General features: G+C 39.6%; 1 protein-coding gene across 1 annotated transcript in view; it reads left to right on the forward strand.

The window, feature by feature from the left end:
- Positions 1-2,740: 2,740 nt before the first annotated feature.
- Positions 2,741-20,124, forward strand: part of LOC109058184 (protocadherin-17-like) — a 70,720-nt gene continuing 53,336 nt past the window's right edge. Inside the window, exons 1-2 of the mRNA XM_042733922.1 lie at positions 2,741-3,257; positions 4,008-6,809. Coding sequence (XP_042589856.1) covers positions 4,329-6,809 — 2,481 coding nt within the window. The 5' untranslated portion in view covers positions 2,741-3,257; positions 4,008-4,328. The remainder of the gene's footprint in view (positions 3,258-4,007; positions 6,810-20,124) is intronic.

Raw genomic sequence — 20,124 nt, forward strand, 5'->3', positions numbered from 1 at the left:
AGAGACAGCTGTTAATAGTAGGGCTTCTGTTGTGTGGCTTTGGTGGTTTTTCATCAAGGCTGGACCCTAAGGACACACTGATAGAGTCTAAAGTAGATTCAGTTGGAATCCAGAAGAGAGGTTTCAGCTTCTGCAAGCAACAAGGAGAGAGAATTGACACAACACACACACAAGCACATGTGCCGTATGGCTTCTCTCATAAAGTCCCTCAAAATCTGCTGAAGTAATTCACATGCCAGTTTTAGCTTGCCAGTAGCACCATATGCATCTTCCATGTAGTTAAGAAGAGCATGAGAGGAAAAGATACAAAAAGACGGATATGCACTCTCTCTTATATCCCCTCTCTCTTATATCCCCATCCTGTAACAGCTCATCATGACTAGGACATACAGTATGTGCAGCACTTCTCAGAGAATAGAAAAACCTCATCATCAACGTCAAAAGGAAAGGTCATGTCCAAGGTCAAGGATACGGCAGCCCATATTGAGTCTGAACGGGAAGATTTACAACTGAAGCACTATCCAATGCTCCTCTATCTGCGCATAATCAAAGGGCATTAGAGACAGAGAAGCTTCAAACGGCCTGCATTACAGAGGCAGCCCTATAATGGTATGACAATGGAGAAGCATCTCTAGAATATTAAGGTGCCATGTGCCGGAATTCACAATGAATTCAGACACCGGCTCCAATCCCCATGTTGGCCGATGATGAGTCAGGCCCATGCGAGCAGCCTCCAATATGAGCCAGTGAAGACTTGCATCAGACAAAGGCGACAGATCTGGACTCAGATTTATTATTTGCCATATCAAAAAAGGATTACAGAGCATGACTGACACCAGATAAGTGGATGGGGTGAGTTCTACCTAAATATCTTTATATTTGTTTCAAAGCATTGTTCTACATGATGTTAATTAAATATTATTCAATTATAATTATACCATTTTTTTTAATTGAATTTTTATTTTTTTATAATTAAATAAAATATGGTTGAATATTGTTTATACATTTTTAGAAACATATACAAATAATTTGTATCAAACATTATAAACTTGTATTTGTAAAACATATTATAAATAATTTATATATATTATATATATATATATATATATATATATATATATATATATATATATATATATTTTACAATTAATCAAACACAAATAAGCAAAGACATTTAATGTTTAATAAATATACAATATTACATTTGTATTTCTCTCTGAAACAATATTTAATATTCAATCAAATGTAATAATAATAATAATAATAAATGTACTATAAATATGCTATATAAAGTACATTTAAAAAATATATACACACAATCTTTGTAATGTTCAGTCATAAACTTCACTGAGACTGAAAAACGAGGGAAACTCTAGTTGAAGGTTCAAAGGTGTCCACTAGAGGGCCTAATGAGCTGATAGAAGCATCTGGTGTTTTCTCTTCCCTTTTCATCCTTCAACTGCTTGGCACATCTCATAAAGCATTTATATAGCATTTAAAAACATTTACTTTGCTTATTATATTTTGTGTTCTTAAGCGCAGAACAGTCTGAAAACCTTGCACATTTTCACTGTTTTGAAGTATGCAAACCTATGCAGAGTATTCTAAATAGTCTACTTTAAAATGTGGCTGCCGGTCTTAAAAGATATTCTAGAAAGGTTTTTTTTTTTTTTTTTTTTTTTTTTAATTCTCTCTTTACTAAACACCATTCAAGCCATTAGTCTTGAAACTTAAATTTTCCTTATCTAATCATTACAGTTATATTTCTTGAGAATTACACACTTACTGTATATAGCCTAATAGTGACTCCTTAGAATTCCGAATTTAAAACCATTTGTAAAAATATATTTTCCTGGTGTTTTTATGTCTTTCTTTAGAGCTAAAGGCCAAATACAATACCAGCACCAAAATGTTGAGGGAAAAAAAGGGAGAAACAAGACTTGAATCTGTGAAACTGGCAAGTGTGTTCTAGAAATCTCAATGAATAAAACCAAACGATGAACGTGTATAGCCTGCAGGTTTCTAATCGTTCAGTTATCTAGTATGGTGTTGTTTTTTGAACATTTTTAGACGTATGCACCTTCCACAGCTTCATCAATTCCAACACGGAAATATGTTTCTTTTGAATTCATACCGGATATCATTTCGCATTATTATTAATAATGCTAGTCAGTAATATTATTAAAGTCTAACAAAACAGAACATTCTATGGGTGCGAAAACACTCACCAAGTTGAAAATATTCTGAGTGACAGCCACACAAACGTGTACCAATGACATTATTTAAATCACATTCAGTATTCAATATTTACCATCAGGATCTTCAATCTATGAGCGCACTGTGAAGGTCTTAAATGTGTATGTTTAATAGGCCTAGTGTGTGTGTGTGTGTGTGTGTGTGTGTGTGTGTGTGTGTGTGTGTGTGTGTGTGTGTGTGTGTGTGTGTGTGTGTGTGTGTGTGTGTGGACATTCTGGCTACTGAAGACCGATTTAAATAAAGGCAGTTTCTTCAACGTAAAAAATTCCAACCCCGCTCGTGCTCTCAAAGTTCAAGAGTATTTTATAAACTCCCGTCTGCGCTTAGAAACGTGTCCACATCACTCACGTAAAGGACCGCTTTGGAAGCCCCGCCCACAATTTGAATTCCGAGAACCCGATTGGCTGCGTTACCCCCCTCCTCCTTCATCCATTGGTTGGCGGCGGATCAGTAACAATGTTTAATGCACTATGAGACAGAGTCAGACAGTCAGAGAGAGAAACGCGCAGAGGAGACAGAAGGGACACCGGCACACCACAGTGCATTTATTCCCGTACCGTTATTGACAGCTGGTCTTAGTGACAGTAGGAATGGACTGAACACTTTCGGTTGATATGCACATTTAAACTTTGGACACTCTTGTTTTCTCCATTTCGGTTTTTGTATTAGGGACTGGACGTATATTTATCACGGGGATGTCTCACCCCGCATCAATGCAGTACAAGAAGCTGTTCGCGCTGGTGATATCAACGGTTGTGGATGTATGTTTTACGCTTGGGTCAAGATATCTGTCCTGAAGCGTCGATGAGCGGAGGACAGTCACTGCATCCTAATCAGCCTCATTGATATTACAAGCGCACTTTTAGGAAGCACTTTATTTTTCCATACAGTCTAGCTGGAGTTTTATTTATTTATTTTTTTTTCCACTCATTGGGAAGGTGCATGAAGGATGTAACTCGTCTTTGGTGATGGTTGTGTTTAGACTGGGTATAAGGCTACAGGTAAGTCTGTGTGATGTTTCTTATCATCATCCTCATTCTGTTCCAAAGTGTCACCCTGGAAAAAAAAAGATGAGGTGACATGTCATATATGATCCTGGAGATGCTGGATGCGCACAGTGCCAGAGAGGATGCAACAGCTTCTTCTTGTATTTAATCAAGAAGCGCAGTATACATAACCACCCAGGATTGTGTTTCGTTTGCTCTGCTTTATGCGACTATGTTAGAATTGTATTTAACAGCCGGATTATGCCGGTTAAGAGGCTTATTTCAACGCATTTGCATTCAGGGGGTTGCCTTAAGACAGCAAGGTATAGATATGGCATCAGTTAAGCAGCTGTTTCAGGACGCAGGGACATAGAAAGAGATTTATTTGTTTTTATTTGCTCACCACCTTAATGCATAATTGCGCGTTTGATGCGCGTAACGCTCTTCGTTCCACATGGCGCATCCTCGACGCATAGCTTAGCCTACATGTTGAAAGCAGAATAACACAAACATCCACCTGTGTTCAGCGCCAAAGCGCTCCGACGCATCTCAAGGTTGGATTGACATGCCATCCACGTCGTTCGCCAGGGAATGAGGAATTGCGCATTAGAATTACGCGGTCACACTACAGAGAAAGAGAAAAAAAAGCGAATATGTTGAGACGCGAGGTGTTTGTTAAAATCTGTATGTCAGAATTAAAATCATCAAGTGTAATATTACATGCAATAATCTGATAGAGATTTTTTTCTTTTATTTTTATTACAGGAAAAGAGGCTGGGAAAGGCTATTTCTTTGTGGAAACTGGATTGTGATTATGCCTCCAATGCGCCTGGGCGTTCAGCAGAATATAAATTAGCTGTACAGCCCCACCGTTTGTTGTAAAAACTCAGGATAAAGAGAGCCCTGCAACGGAGGAAAGAAAAGAGCATTCAAAGGAAAAGCCCACATAATGACTTTCTACATGTTTTATCATGAATTGGCATGTGTGCTCAGTAATTGAAGGTAGAAATTGTGATATTGCCGGGAAGATCAACAGGTTGGAGGTGTAAAACGCATCAGAAACCTAAGACACTCTCACTGAAAGGGATGCATCTTTCTGTTTTCCTTTTCCTACTTTTATGGGCGCAAGCCCTGACATTGAAAAACTTGAACTACTCAATACCTGAGGAGAAAATTCAGGGCGTCATTGGAAACATTGCCAAGGATGCGGAGCTGGAACTGGGAGAGCAGGGGAAAAAATCCAACTTCAGGGTGTTGGAGAACTCCGCCCCACACCTTATTGATGTGGATCCCGAAAGCGGGCTATTATACACTAAACAGCGGATTGACAGGGAAACACTGTGCAAACAAAACGCCAAGTGCCAGCTTTCCATGGAAGTGTTTGCCAACGACAAGGAGATCTGCATGATTAAAGTTGAGATACAGGACATAAATGACAACGCACCAAGCTTTCCTTCTGAACAGATCGATATCGACATATCTGAGAACGCAGCCCCAGGCACACGTTTCCCCTTGGGTGCTGCCTATGACCCTGACACTAAGGAGAACGGCCTGAAAACATATCAGATCACGCGGGATGATTATAGCATATTCTCTTTGGATGTTAAATCCAGAGGGGATGGAACCAAATTCCCTGAATTGGTCGTTCAGAGGTCCTTAGATCGAGAGGAACGTAGCCATCACACTTTAATTATAACTGCCACAGATGGAGGGGAATATCCCAAATCAGGCACAATGCAAATTAATGTGAAAGTCACTGATTCCAATGACAACAGCCCTGTGTTTGAACAGCCCTCATATGTAGTGGAGATCCCTGAGAATTCACCCCCAGGCATGGTACTGATAGATTTAAATGCTACCGATCCTGATGAAGGGATTAATGGGCAGGTTACTTATTCCTTTAGCTGTTATGTTCCAGACAGGATCAAAGAGTTGTTCTCAATAGACCCCCGAACAGGTGTCATAAAGATTCAGGGTAAAATTGACTTTGAGGAGAACCCAATTATAGAGATTGATGTTCAGGCAAAGGATCAAGGCCCCAACCCAATTCCTGGCCATTGTAAAATCACAGTTAAAGTGCTTGACAGGAATGACAACTGGCCGTCCATAGGTTTTGTAGCTGTGCGTCAGGGGGCAGTTAGTGAAGCAGCAACCCCAGGGACAGTGATCGCACTCGTCAGAGTCACAGACAAAGACTCGGGCCGCAATGGGCAGCTCCAGTGTAGGATTTTGGGGAATGTTCCCTTCAAGCTGGAGGAGAACTATGATAACTTCTACACTGTAGTGACCGACAGACCCCTGGACAGAGAGGTAAAGGATGAGTATAACATCACTATTGTGGCCAAAGACAATGGCAACCCACCCCTGAACTCAACAAAGTCTTTCACTGTTAAGATCTTAGATGAAAATGACAATGCACCCCGCTTCACAAAAATGGTCTATCTTCTCCAGGTGCCAGAAAACAACATCCCAGGGGAATACCTGGGTTCTGTTCTTGCTCATGACCCAGATTTGGGCCAAAATGGTACTGTATCCTATTCCCTCCTTCCTTCGAATGTAAGCGAGGAGTCTATCACTACATATGTTAACATCAAACCCACTGATGGTGCAATTTATGCCCTGAGGAGTTTCAACTATGAACAAACCAAGTATTTTGACTTCAAGGTCCAGGCAAAGGATTCAGGTAACCCTCACCTGGAGAGCAACACCACTGTCCGTGTCAGCGTGCTGGATGTTAATGATAACATTCCTGTCATTGTCCTTCCGTTACTTCAGAATGACACTGCTGAGATCCATGTGCCTCGGAACGTGGGAGTCGGACATATTATCACCACCGTGAGAGCGGTGGACAATGATTTTGGTGAGAGTGGTCGCCTCACCTACGAGATCTCAGATGGCAATGAGGAACACTTGTTCGAGATTGATTCGGTGACGGGTGAGGTACGGACGGCCCAGCCACTGTGGGAGGAGGTGGCACCTGTTGTGGAACTCATCATCAAGGTGACTGACCATGGCAAGCCACCACTGTCCGCCATGGCAAAACTTATCGTCAAAGCCTACTCCGGGCCCTTACCAGAGGGTGAACCGCGCATCAACGCAGAACACCATAACTGGGACATGTCGCTCCCGCTAATAGTTACCCTGAGTATCATCTCAATTATGCTCCTTGCTGCCATGATCACCATAGCAGTCAAGTGTAAACGGGAAAACAAGGAGATCCGCACATACAACTGTCGGATCGCAGAGTACACTCACCCGCAACTTGGCAAGGGCAAGAAGAAGAAAATCAACAAGAATGACATCATGCTGGTGCAGAGCGAAGTGGAGGAGCGGGACACCATGAACGTGATGAACGTTGTCAGCAGTCCCTCCCTTGCCACCTCTCCCATGTACTTCGACTACCAAACTCGTCTGCCCCTCAGCTCTCCTAGGTCAGAGGTCATGTACCTCAAACCCACTGCCAACAACCTCAGTGTTCCTCAAGGTCACGTTGGCTGTCACACCAGCTTCACGGGACCTGTTACGAACACCACCGAGACGCCAGTGAACAGGATGTCAATAATACAGGTAGGAACGACAACTTATATTCTCCTTCCTTATTACCCTCCATCCCCCTCTCATCCTGCTCTGTCTCACTAGGTCAATACAAGAATGGATGAGTAGATGTGTGTGCATACAAAGCAGCCAGTGAATCATAGCATGCGGGGGGAAGAAGGGGATCACAAGTGGTGATAATATGAAACACGAGTCGTTCTCCACTCTTCGCCAGATGCTGAAAAGCACCATGCTATCGTTTTTTGAAATCTAGCTTTGCTCATTTTGTTTCAAGTAATGCGTTAAGAGGAAATTGAGTATGGAATACAATTCTGTTCTGGAGATATTGTTTTGATGTTACCTCTGGTGTGGAGAGATTTGATGCACTGACAGGTTCAGCCCTAAAGGCTTGTTATTTCATAACGGCCGTACCATGATGATTTGCTGCTCTTGCCTAGAATATATTTCCAGCTACTATATTGCAAATGAATAGAGCTTCGATCAATATGTAGTTTCCTGTGGCGCTTTGAATGTAAGGTTCCTACGGTTTGCCTCTTAGAGTGACAGAATTAATGTTCTTTTTTTCTGCTATTGATCAAATGCTAGGTCAAATAAATACATGAAAATGTATTTACATCCAATGTAATGCAATTTGTCTTGACTTCAAACATTTCAATTTTCAGTCTTGGCACTGTAACACCCTAAACGTATTACTTAGCAGGTTTGTCTCACCTTCGTACTCAAAAACACTGTGACAATCCTTTCTCTATTAAAAACACTCATACTGCATTTCAACGAAAGAAAGAAAGAGCTTTCCCAGATTTCCTCATTCCTTGCTAATACGTCTTTGTGTGGAGCGATTTGGTTAAGCCAGTGACAACTTATGTGTGTCTGTGCTGCTAAGCCAGTTTAAAGTCATTTGAAATCTGTCGTGTTAGATGAGGCTAAAGTCACCTCTTTAAACTCTGTACATCAGGTACACGTGTATGTGCAGCGACTGAGATTATAGCTGGCAAAAATTAATTTACCTCTTTTTTGCTTAATGCCTTTAATCAATTTTTTGTAATATCTCTACTTAAGAACATGATTTAAGTGTATACATGTATTTATTTTCACATGCTAATTTTGCCTTTTCTCACATTTAGTGTTAAAGATTTGAACAAACCTCTAACTTTAAGTATTAAACTGGTGACTAACTCATCCCACAACCCTGTCAGCCATCCAGAGCACATTAGCATTGTGGCTAATTTAAAAAAAATATATATATCTGAGTGATTTCAGAGGTGTGGAGCCGGTGTTTTTGTGGATAAGCTTAAACTTGTATTTGCATGTTTTCATGAGTGTCTTGTCAATAACGTTCTCTAGATCGGTCTGTTTGCTGCTGCATGTGTCTGCCCATGATTGTGTGAGCATGTGCGTTACTATTCATCGCATCCCAGCTGCAGGTCATAGGTCAGAGTGAGGCCCATTATTCTGGGCCCTTTAATAATGAGCAGAATAACTGCAAAGGTCTCATCAAACCACAGACACAGGAGCTACTACATAGATACATGCCCTTTTCTCTCACTACCTTCAACAAGCAAGCTCCAAGACACATACATGCGTTCTGTGTTTACACAGATCCATACAATACAGGATATACTCTCCATAATTTATAGCAGAAGTGTGGCAAGTGGCAGATCTGCTATCCTGTTACTGAGCCCGTAAAACAATCTGGCTCTCCTCTCCCCTGGCCTGAAACACAGAGAGAGAGCGAGATTAAAAAAGAGCCATAGAAATGCGAATCCCAGTTGAAAGGTTATAAAAAATGTTAGAAATTCCTCCCTTGCCAGTCCCTGTCGATCGATGTGTTCTGGTGCTGTCATCGAAGCTAGAGGTAGCCTGAAAGCTGAAAATAAATGTATATATAAACAAATTATATATATATATACATATATAACCCACAGAGTCCCCAGTGCTTGCTACACAGCTGCACAAGAGCATTCGAAATGCATCCCATCAGGCCCGGTGGCAACAGCAGCAGCAGCCAGGAGCTCCTTAATGCTGTTTTATAGTAGCTGATCCAGAGGTTGCGAACAGCTGGCCATTGAAGTAATAGCCTACGTCTGAAATGAAAAGTGGTTCAGGGTCAATTACAGCACCAGAGCGGTCTGCTCTCGGAGAACACAACAGAATGAGGGGTGTAATTCGATTGGCCGAGAAAAGTTTCCTCGATAAAGGGATGTAATAATGCTTAATTGCACCACAGGCATCCGGATCTATTACTTAATGGTGAATTGAGGTTTAAGAAAATCTTCAGTGGTATCCTTCCAACCTGGTAGCAGGGGATTTTCTTAATTCTTTTGTCTAGAGAGCATTTAATATCCACCCTAATGTCTGCAACATACTTAACAGCATATTTGAGGCCAGAAAAAGCTAATATATAGTTGTGGATTTATTTGCAAGGGGGGAAAATCATAGCTTAAGGTGAAAATAACATTTTAACTGTTTGTTACCTCAGTTTTAGAGAGAGGAAATGTGTGTGAGGACGAGCCAGAGGCTCATATGGCTGCCGTGAGCATCAGGGTTGGGGTTCCTGGCTATAAAAGTGTCCCCTAGGTGGCGACAGTCTGCCTTCAGTGTCTGGCAAGCACATAGCAAAGTGAATGAGGCTTGATTTGAATGCACATGCAGTGTTTGCTATCAAATTTATGTCTTTCTGTAAGCGTGACTATAGAATGATGTTTGTGAAGTGAAAGCTGCATGTTGTTTAACATCTTTTGATGCTTCCATCCTTCTTTTTATGTTTTTATCCTAAATAGAGAGCTCAAGTGATGCGCTTAAGGTAAAACAATTAAGGCCTGAGTAGCAATTGTGGGAGGGCAGTGGGGGCAACACACTGCAGTTATAAAGGTCAGCGGTTGGAGGGAGTTTACCGCTGGAAAATAGTGATGCCTCTCCAGGGATTGTCAATCTGAGCTATTTCTTTCCATTAAATGCGCCTAAAAACAGAAAGAGAGGACTCGAAAGTAGATGACAACAAATCATGGTGTTGAGAGTAACTGCTTTGATATGAGGACTGTAGTTGTGCTTGTGGCATAATGCTGTTGTGTGGTGCGGTGAAGTCCCAGTGTTTCATAGAGATTGGGTTTCTGACTCCTTGTTTTTGCAAAATTGAGCGATAAAAGCGGCTGTCAGGTAATCAAATTGCTGCATGAGTTCTAGATGTATTGCTTTGGGAATTGAAGCGAAATACTGTCAAATGGCAAGGCATGAGAGAGTCAATGTCTGACAATCTGTTTAGTGCCCTTTTTCTCTCGCGCGCACTGTGTGTGTGTGTGTGTGTGTGTGTGTTTTGCAGTGGGACAGCAGGAGTGAGAGCACAGTCATGCATGCTAATGGTCCTGTCCTTGCATGCTGCATTATACGGTACATTGTGTGTGTGTGTGTGTGTGTGTGCAGTGTGGGAGGGGGTATTAGTGTGTGTGTATGTGTGTGTGCGTATGTGTGTGCTTGCAAATTGAGTCATAACATTTCCCCTTGATAGCTGTAACAGCCCATTGTTTGTCCTTCTCTTCTCTTCTCTTCTCTTCTCTTCTCTTCTCTTCTCTTCTCTTCTCTTCTCTTCTCTTCTCCTCTTCTCTTCTCTTCTCTTCTCTTCTCTTCTCTCCTCTTCTCTTCTCTTCTCTCAGTGTAGTTTTGTGTACTGAGGCTTAGACATTTTGAAATGCATTTCCCCCTTTAAGCTCCCTGCCTGAGAAATAGAGCGTTTGTTTATGGCTTGTAGTTAAAGACAAAAGACTGAAAGAGAGAAATAGGGATCAAGGAGAGATAATCATAAAAGTTCGGAGAGGAGTTCTTCCTCTTCTTTCAGTCCCAGCTCATCCTCCTTTAGCGTTTGCGTATTAAATGTGTTCTTTTTTCTGCCCTTGGTGTCTTGTTCATATTTTCAGATGGTGTGTTTGCGCTGAATTATTGATAGGTGGTTTTGATATACACACGTGATTGATGTGTTCTGCAGTGTACGAGGGAAATCTAAACAGCACTTGTCTGCCAGGGCTAAACGGTGCACATGAGACCCTACAGTAAATCTTGCCTTTGTTTGTTTGATTTCTTCAAGCTTTAGGCCTTCCAGAGTTGCATGGGTTTTATTTTCTTTACCTCGTGATCACTGTTTGTGTGGCTGTTTATTGTGTGTGTGTGTGTGTGTGTGTGTGTGTGTGTGTGTGTGTGTGTGTGTGTGTGTGTGTGTGTGTGTGTGTGTGTATTCTGAGCTCATACGATCCTCTGCTATATTTACTCGCTCATTAATAAATCATCAAATTTAACAGAACAAGACAAGACCAGAATGTCGCAATAAACGTCTTTAATTTCTCATACCACTTCATGTTAACAGCGGAAGAATGTGACCACAAAACCTCACCTTTATTAAATGGTCTATCAGAGGATGTGTTCATATTTTGGATATTTTCTTCATCCTTCATCTATGCATAATCATTTATGCTGCACAAACAGACACTTGTTTTTATTCATCTGCGGAGAAGCCTTGGGTCTCAAGTGCTTTGAATCCAGATTAGAAGAAGGATTGAGATTAGCCCAGTTCTTCGGGAGATGAAAATCAATCCCGCGAAGCCAGAAACAACAAATAAAAATCCATCTGTCTGTCCTCCCCTCCCTTCCTCCTTCACGTGGTCGCTGATTTTCTTTGGGTGCACTGGAGTGTGTTAAAACCTTGGCATGAAAAATGTAGCAGGGAGGGTGAAAAGATCTCTGTAGTTTTTTGGCACACATTTAGGTGATTAATTACTGCACAGTTGAAGTGTACAGATATGTGTATAATAGTAGAGACATTTGTTGAACTGCATGTATAATGTATGGCAATTCTGGAAATCCAAGTAATGTCGTTGAATTATTTATTGAGTTGTATAGCTCTATAACCCAGCTCTGTCCGCCCTGCGTGGTTTGGAACCCCAGACCCGTTTGGAAACCAGCGGGCCGAGGCCATTAATAACTCATAAATGCATTCGTAATTTTACCCCGCCCTTGTATAGTTCCGCTTGAACGATGGAATTAATCTTGAGAAAGTCATTGTGCCGGAGTCGTTGGGCTAGATTGATGACGTGCCTCTGAATGCGCAGACGAATGAATGGATGGATGAGTGAATGATACATATGGTCTGGAGAAACGAACGGATATGAGAGGCTGTCGGGTTTCTTCCTATCCTTCTATGTGACCAAATACATCTTATCTCAGTGAATTTGGAGCCAGAGAGACTGCTATAGTTTACAGTGCTGATGTTTCATATTTTCTTTAACTTCTAATATAGCTATTAACAATGTACTAATGATATCCCATAGTTATTTCTGTCACGTCTCAAATAATTTAACAGCTTTTTGTGGTGGAAATGACAATTAAACTGTATTATCACACTTTTTTGCATAAATTGACAAAATTACAGCTTGATCGGAAATGACCATATTTTCTCCTAAACAAGTACGTCATCTTTGGAGAACATTTTTAGGATTTATTTGTTGCGGTGAAAATGATGCCACAGCTGTGGGACAGTTTTAAACACATTTAGAAATGATCTTCTCATAAATATTGAAATGGTTTATGTTTATTTCAGTCTTGGTTTAGTTAATCATCATTTTAAACATTTAATAATTCATATTGGTATGATGGATTTCCATATTTGAAAACTGAAAGTGTGTCTGGGACAAGAGCAGTGCTGATCTAGGAGAGTATAGCACAGATAATTTTAGATGTTTATGTTAGTTAATGTGTCATTTTTGCGAAGCGCAGCAGGCAAGTAATGCGTTTACAGAGCGGGGGTTATTTAATTACTTAAGCAAGCCCTAAAACCTATTCGTTCTGAATGTGAAAAGGAGAAATATTCCGGCAAGAGTTACAGTATAAGACCACAAGATTTGACCCTTGAGGCAGAAAACATTGAGGCACTTAAACTAATTTGCTTGGTCAACTCAGAGAAGGATATAGTGGAGTAAAAAAATTTAAGGAATTGAGCATCAAAACTTTTGGTGCTTGTTTAAATTATACCTACAACAAAATGTTCTTTTTTTCTATTGATTTCACAGTAAACACCAATGTTTCTCGTTCCTTGTCCACAAGGACATTGCACGGCGGGGTGTTTGGGAAACAAGTCCCAGTTACTCCCTGTCAATATTTGTTCTGGCTCCTCCATGCGAACAGTAGTGGCTAAAGCTAGCCTTGCTAATGCTTGAGGGCATTGGCGTTGGAGTTGCTGTCAAAGGTTTGGTTGCTTATGTGCTTGTTTGTTTTGGATAGTGGGATAAGCTAACCCTGATGAACATGGTTTAGACTGTGTCAGTGGTGTCGGGCAGAGTGACGCCCACATTTCAGATGGCTTATGGTTGTGTGTACACTCCTCTCTCTCTTTTTCTCTGGCACTGATTGCCAGCTAGCCTTTTTAGCCATGTGGCGCTTAGTTTTTGAGACGAGACACTCAATAAGACAACTGCTCTTTAATTAGAAACGAAGACATCATCTGCATGTTTAAATGATGCAGACGCTAAGCTAGAAATCTGCTAGGTTACACGTGTCAAATGGTTGACCTCTGCCCTTGTTCCTTCCCTCTGAAAGCTGTAGCAACTTGTAAATAGTTAATGCTAGCTGTGTGAACAGTGTGGCTGCTAAACACAAAGCCAAAATCAAATTACAAGGCCAGAATGAAAGAATCCAAGACAGGAAAACTAATAATTGAATACGAGGACTAAATTTGTGCTGGATTTAATGAATTGAATGAAATCTCACACATCCACAGATAGTGAAAGATTACATTCACACAGTAACAGAATAGGTTTGTTAGACCTGTTTTAGAGTGTTTTTGCTTTATGCTGTGCTGTTTTTTCTTTTGTACTACCTAGCACTGCTTTTTTGCATCTTGCGGATGAATCCCATATTTTAAAGATGCCAGGTAAAGTTAAAATAAGTTTCTTGATTGGACTCATTAATGTGTTAATTGTGAAAAGACATTGAGTTTTTAAGAGTTGCCATCTTTGATACTTATTACAGTTGATGTTCATATTTATAGCACAAATAGAAAAAGAATTTGACTTTGGCTATTCGTTGTTGTTTTTTTTTTTTTTTTCAATTACTAATAATTGTGTTGATTACTCGTAAATATAGTCACATTAAAAGTTCTTTCATACACACATTCATTTGTTCTTAAACAAGTTCTAATATTAACAAGCGAATAATATTCTAAATGAGCGACTGTGTGCACAATGTTATTAATTTGCATAAAACACCAAACCCAAACCATCTCCATATAAGGTCTTTCCTTTAGTCTTTCACCACTCTCAGCAAATATATGATGCTCTCTAAAGATGCATGATTTTGCATATGTGTGGTTTCAGTTGTCCTACAATTTAAAATAAAATTTTAATACAAACGTTACTGATAAAATGTTTGTTCTTGAAAGCATTTGCATTCAGATATCACGTACAAATTTGTGCATGGTTAGTGATTAAGAGCCAATTTCTCACAACTACTGTAAGCTTTTGTATGAACAGGCAAACCGAAAGTTGCACCTGTTAGTAATTGCGGTTGTCGATTTTAAACTTTGTAGCCAAAGAAAACAGCAGCAACTTCTGCAAATTCTGCTCTTAATCAATGCAAACAGATCGTTTTCTCTGCGTCTTCATGGAAAAAACACACACAGCTGTTTGTTGCGGTGTGTTTGGCCATAGGGAAGCCAGTGCTCACAGCTCGCTGCTGCGTTCTTACTCTATGTGGCAGAAATCGTGGAGCATTGTTCAATCACAAGCTGTGCTTTCAAGCACCATCTCTCCTAGTATTATTTGCAGATTGCGTCAGTTCCCCTACAGGGCCACTCTAGACCCTGAAGGGTTCTTGGTATACCTCCCATGGGGCTGCTTCTGCTAAACTGTTTAAATGGCAGTATCCACTTAAGGCTGTGTTTGTTTGCTTTCCTTTATTTATTTTATTTTTATTTTTCGTCAAAAGACAAAGTTCATACATTAGCATTAAAATTCACAAAGCACACATCTGGGAATAGGTAACGATAAAAACGGCATCTTGTTTCAGTGTCAAACGATGTGGAACATGTTTTATTAAGTGTTGGCAGTTGTCCAATCGACAGATCTTTTTTCTTTTCGTTCGACAGATGTGTTCTTAGGTACTTTTTCACAATGGGATTTGTGGTCTTTTTTTGTTTTTTTCTCTGGAAAGTAAAGAGAGATCCACTTTCCACTTCTTAACGGTCTCCTTTTTCTTGCATCATGTCATTTTACGATTTGCGGAACTCTTTGTAAATATCCAACAGACATGTTGTCGGTTGCAACATCCTGATGCCATTAATGTTGTCAAAGAAAATAGTAATTAAAGAATTCCCGCTAGCATAAACAGTAAATTTGCACAGTTCTTGTCCGCCTCAGGGTGATGTTCGAACAAGTTCTTCATACTCCTCACACCTCTTATTCCTCACGCTTTAGTGAAATACCTAAAGATAGCTCTAGGCCTGTCTTTCCAGTGAGGTGTTGTGCGAAGGAAGAAGGCTCTCTTTCGAGATATCGGATTGCCATGTGACAGGGCCAGCTGGTAACATAAACCCCGCATATGTGGCCCGGTCAAGTTTAATGAGTGAGCTTGTCAGCACTCATGTTTTGTACACAGTCTTATCTGTCTACAGTTACATCTTTTCACCTGCACTGATGGGCTGAGGGCTGTCAGCACCCAAAGAAAATGGCTGGCGGTTTTTATGGGGTTTTTATTTCTGTTTGTTTTTCTTAATCCTAGTAAATAGAGTGGGAAAATGCTTGACTGGCAAAAACCTTCTATCTGTTTATGGTTCCTTTCTTCTGTCTATTTGTTTTGTTTTCCTCTCTGTCTGTGAGGGCGATGTCCTTTTCTGTATGCTTGAGTTCAATAATGCAGCATTCATACAGAGACATACGGTAAGACCTATGTATAAGGTGACAGGTGACACTACTCATAGGAAAATGAATGGGAGAAACTGTAATGCTCATTATGGTGGCTGTAAATATAGGAAAGTTCTGCCTTTCCATAAAAATATATCCAATAGCAGGATTTTTTTTTTTTTTTCAATTTATTCTAGAACACCAGTGCGCTTTTAACAAGAAGAACATCATTATATATATTATATATATATATATTATATATATAAGATTGATTTATATATATATATATATATATATTTTACTAGGTTTTGTTGTGACCAGTTTCCTATCATTCTTGGTAGCAGCAGAGTAATGATAAAATATATATTGATAAAGCATCCGTTATAATTGCCAGCATTTTCCTTGCTTTTTATTTTTTTCCTTACTTTGTTGAGAAAATATGAAGGTGTCCAACTTGAACCAAAACCTCTTGAATAGATGCTTGGATTGATTTTTTCATTGTTTTATTTAATCAGCACAGAAATAGTATAAGATGCTGGCATATTATGAAGCATTTACTTTTATAGAGAAGTCAGAAATCATGCAGATAATGTTGATTGTTCGTCAGTTTTCATACAGTAGAGGTTGCAAGGTTTCTGAGAGTAGATTGTAAATCAATGCCTCACACAAGTTTCTGTATTGTATCACAGCACTTAAACACCGGACTGAAGATTACTGTATAGCTATCCACTTATATTTGCAAAAACAGTATATCAGAACATGCTCACGTTACAAGCAAATAACAAAATGAATGCGCCTTGAAGGATGCACCATCTCTCCATCATTCTTGGCGCCCTTTTAAAGTTAAATCAATCCACAGTCTCTGCACGATTGATTGTTACAAAGAGTGAGAGGTTCATAACTGCCCGGGCCAGTCAGAGAGTTGTTTTCTAAAAGACCACTAACACACTCAGAGCTTATAATTGCAGCCTCGCTTTCTCGTACATGCTCTCTCTATGCTCTTGTCATTTCACATCAGAGGTGCAAAGGCTCATGTTGCTGACGACCAAATCCAAATTTCTGATGATTAGATTATCTTGTCACCATAGCAATCTTCACACCTTTCCGTCAATTGATTTGTTAATAAATGAAGTGATGCTCTCGAAATCCGTTGCCTCCATTCTGAGCCGGATCTAAGGTCAGTGAATATGCAGGGCTCAGCGATGTGAATGCCTTTCCGGCTCGGTGTTTTTAAAGGGATAGTTCACCCAAAAAAAAAAAGGAAATTCTCTCGGAATTTAGTCACGCTTATGACATTCCTTCTTCTGTGAAACACAAAAGAGGATATTGTGAAAAACATAATTGACTTGAAATGGAAAAAATTTAAAACAATTCTAAAATATCATTTTATAGGTTAAAATGTTGTTGTTCATATCTTAATACAAATGTTTTGCAAGATCCACAAATGTCCTGGCTTGCACTAAAGTTTTCCATCTCGTTCCTCGAGCATATCTATATACAGTAGTTTTATTTCTGGATGGATAGAAAATTGGAGCATAAGAAAAGCCAACAGGTTTAATTCCTTTAGTGCTGTCTGCAGAACATAACACTGCACGATAATTTATACAAGCTCCTATAATGGTATTGAAATTTATGCTGATAGTCAAAAGTCTGCCTTGTCTTAATTACTGAGCATAATTGCAGCCCTAAATGGATTTAATTCTGACAAAATTGATCAGACATGAGAATGACTAAACGACAAGTTGTGAAAAAAGATGTATTCGAGACAGAATCCCACCCTTAACGCCACCATTCCGAGGAATCCGAGGCAGGAGTCAGTATTTTCATAACAAACAAAAAGGTATAGCGAAGCCAAAGCAGAGGTCACTTTCAAACCAAAACAAAAAAAAAGAACTCGTATGGAATTTTATTCAGAATTGTTGGGAAGGCAGGAGGAGCAGTAAATCATTCCTCTTCATAGGAAGAAAAGATTGGAGGGCTGAAAGGAGAGAGAATTCTATTGACTCCCTCAATCTCCCGTTTGAAGGTGGAAATTTAAGCGCGTTTGAAGGCAAGGTCGGCCGAGTTTATAGCTTTAAATTATGCAATTGTTTCTTCAGGGGTTTGCTGATTAATTCCATACTCTGGCTGACAGGTTCTTAATGCACAGCGGACAGGGCTGCTACGGGACGTTCTGACAGCATTGCATTAAGCAAACCTCGCTTTTCTCAATTTATACGCACGCATAAAGAGAGATGCACATAGCTGACCCTGAGAGAAATGGAAATGGAGAGAGAACGAGTCACCTTGGAGTGAAAGACAATTGTTCTGAGCGCTGTGCTCAGGCTTTTATGTTTTTGTGTGTGTGGCATCTCTTTCTGGAGTTGTTTGGAGAGCAGTCTAGCAGCTTAACAATGCTTTCTTTCATTACTATATTGAATCATATTATATATTTAATTTTGGGCTTCGCTTATGAATTGTTTATCATCTCCCCGTGACCTAAATTCAAGGCTCTGTTTCTCTGTTGAGTCAGTTGGCAACATTTTAATCTTTATCAAAGCATTTCGGATTGCAGAGGAAGGCTGCGGCGCTAATGAATGGAGTCTAATGGAGTCTGGTCCCACGGTTTCTGGATTCTACGCCTGGCTCGTGGGAACCACTTTACCTGATCTTTGGTCTGGTATAGATTATATCATGTGTTTGTAAGAAAAAGCGTTTGTTTTGAAGTGGTATGCTGTAAACTAATTTGGGAAGAGATCTGAAACTCATTTGCTTAGCTTGTTTCCAAAATGCTCCAGGAGTGGATATGGTTAACCGCCCTCCTTTCATTATGCATCGCAAAATGCTCTACCTAGTTTGGTGTTTTGTAATTAGTGCTGCTTGCTCTAGGGCTCATGCTATCATTCATGCTTAGGGATTGAACAGACACCTTACCCTGAGAACTGCATCTCGGCATGAATGTGACCACCTACAGTAAAACCCTAACAATCACCCAGACCACCCTAGCAACCATCTGAATATTACTGTACCAAAAAAACACTAGCAACCAGTTTGAAATGTGTCAGCAACTTTTGCAAGCATAAGTTGCACTCACATTAAAAAAAAAAATAGTCTTTGTTCTATCAATAGTCTTTGTGGCAGAATGTAATTTGCAAGTTTAAGTGTGTAAAAAACAAAAAAAAATCATTAATGTTTTTGAGGTCAACAGCAACACACAGTCTCTTGTTTCTCATTTCTATCTAAACTTCTACTAATAAATCTTTCGCTGTTCACTGGGAGCCTTCAGGAGATGATCAGAGATGAAACTGCTTCTGCTGCTCTGCTTTTAAGCTCTGTGTTGGACATAACATACTCTGAATTGAGTGTACTTTGTTTTCAAACCTTGTTATTTAATACATTTTAAAAGCATTTTCACATGCCGGCCTGACGGTCTGTGGAGATTGTTCCAGCGTGATGGCAGGAAGCGGTTTGGCGTGAAACAGCCTCTATTTTGAGAAAGTGTGTGAACTGCTGTGTTAGGAATTTTAGGGAGAAGGGGAGGAGAAAAGCGATATTTCATTCCCCCGAGGCTGTACATGTCACAGATGCGGTTCGGTGATACCAACACAAACAGTCCATAGACATCCCGTTTTAAATTTCTTATCTTCTTTGAAGAAAAAAATAAAGCTTCCATTAACAATATCTTTGCTCATCATAAAAGCATGCTCATATGAGAGATGAGAGGCAGCTCATATACTCATCACTGCTCCTTGATGCATTAGTATTTTCAGCATTCAGACCTCTGAGAGGGTTGCACATAAATAATCCATCATTTGTTCTGCAGAGATCAGGTTCGTTCGTTCATTCACATCGGACTTCCCGATAAGTGCATAAGGTTTCTTAATACACACACACGTTTAAGATCACTAGTTCTAAACAGATACTTTGCATTCTGAAAATTTTTTGATAAACATGCATTTTTAGGAGAGCAAAATAAATGTTTATTGACCTTTGTTGACAGAAATCTAGTACAAATCTTTTGTTATCATAAAACAGTATATAATATTATAGAATTTAGTATTACATATAAAATTTTGTGTTATTAATTAAATGTGTTTATATTAGAGATCGACCGATATGGGTTTTTCTATAGCCGATGCCGATGTTTAGAGGTCAGGGTCAGCCGACGGCCGATATTTGCTGCCGATTTTTAGGGACGATATCTTGAAGTTTTCCCCTTTATTTACATGCTAAAATGTCACACTAATAAGTGGATGCACAACATTTCTAAACTTATCATCATTTATTGAGCACTGACTTGAACCATCTCTCGAATCTTAATTTTAAAAATGCGGTATTAAAAGCACGGTATTAAAAATAAAAAATATATCCAAAGTTAACCAAACAAATCAATAAACTGACCAAGTATTAAATATAACACAGGTTTATATATATATATATATATATATATATATATATATATTATATAT

The sequence above is a fragment of the Cyprinus carpio genome, chromosome B11 (genome assembly GCF_018340385.1).
Source record: "Cyprinus carpio isolate SPL01 chromosome B11, ASM1834038v1, whole genome shotgun sequence".
NCBI classification, from domain to species: Eukaryota; Metazoa; Chordata; class Actinopteri; order Cypriniformes; family Cyprinidae; genus Cyprinus; species Cyprinus carpio.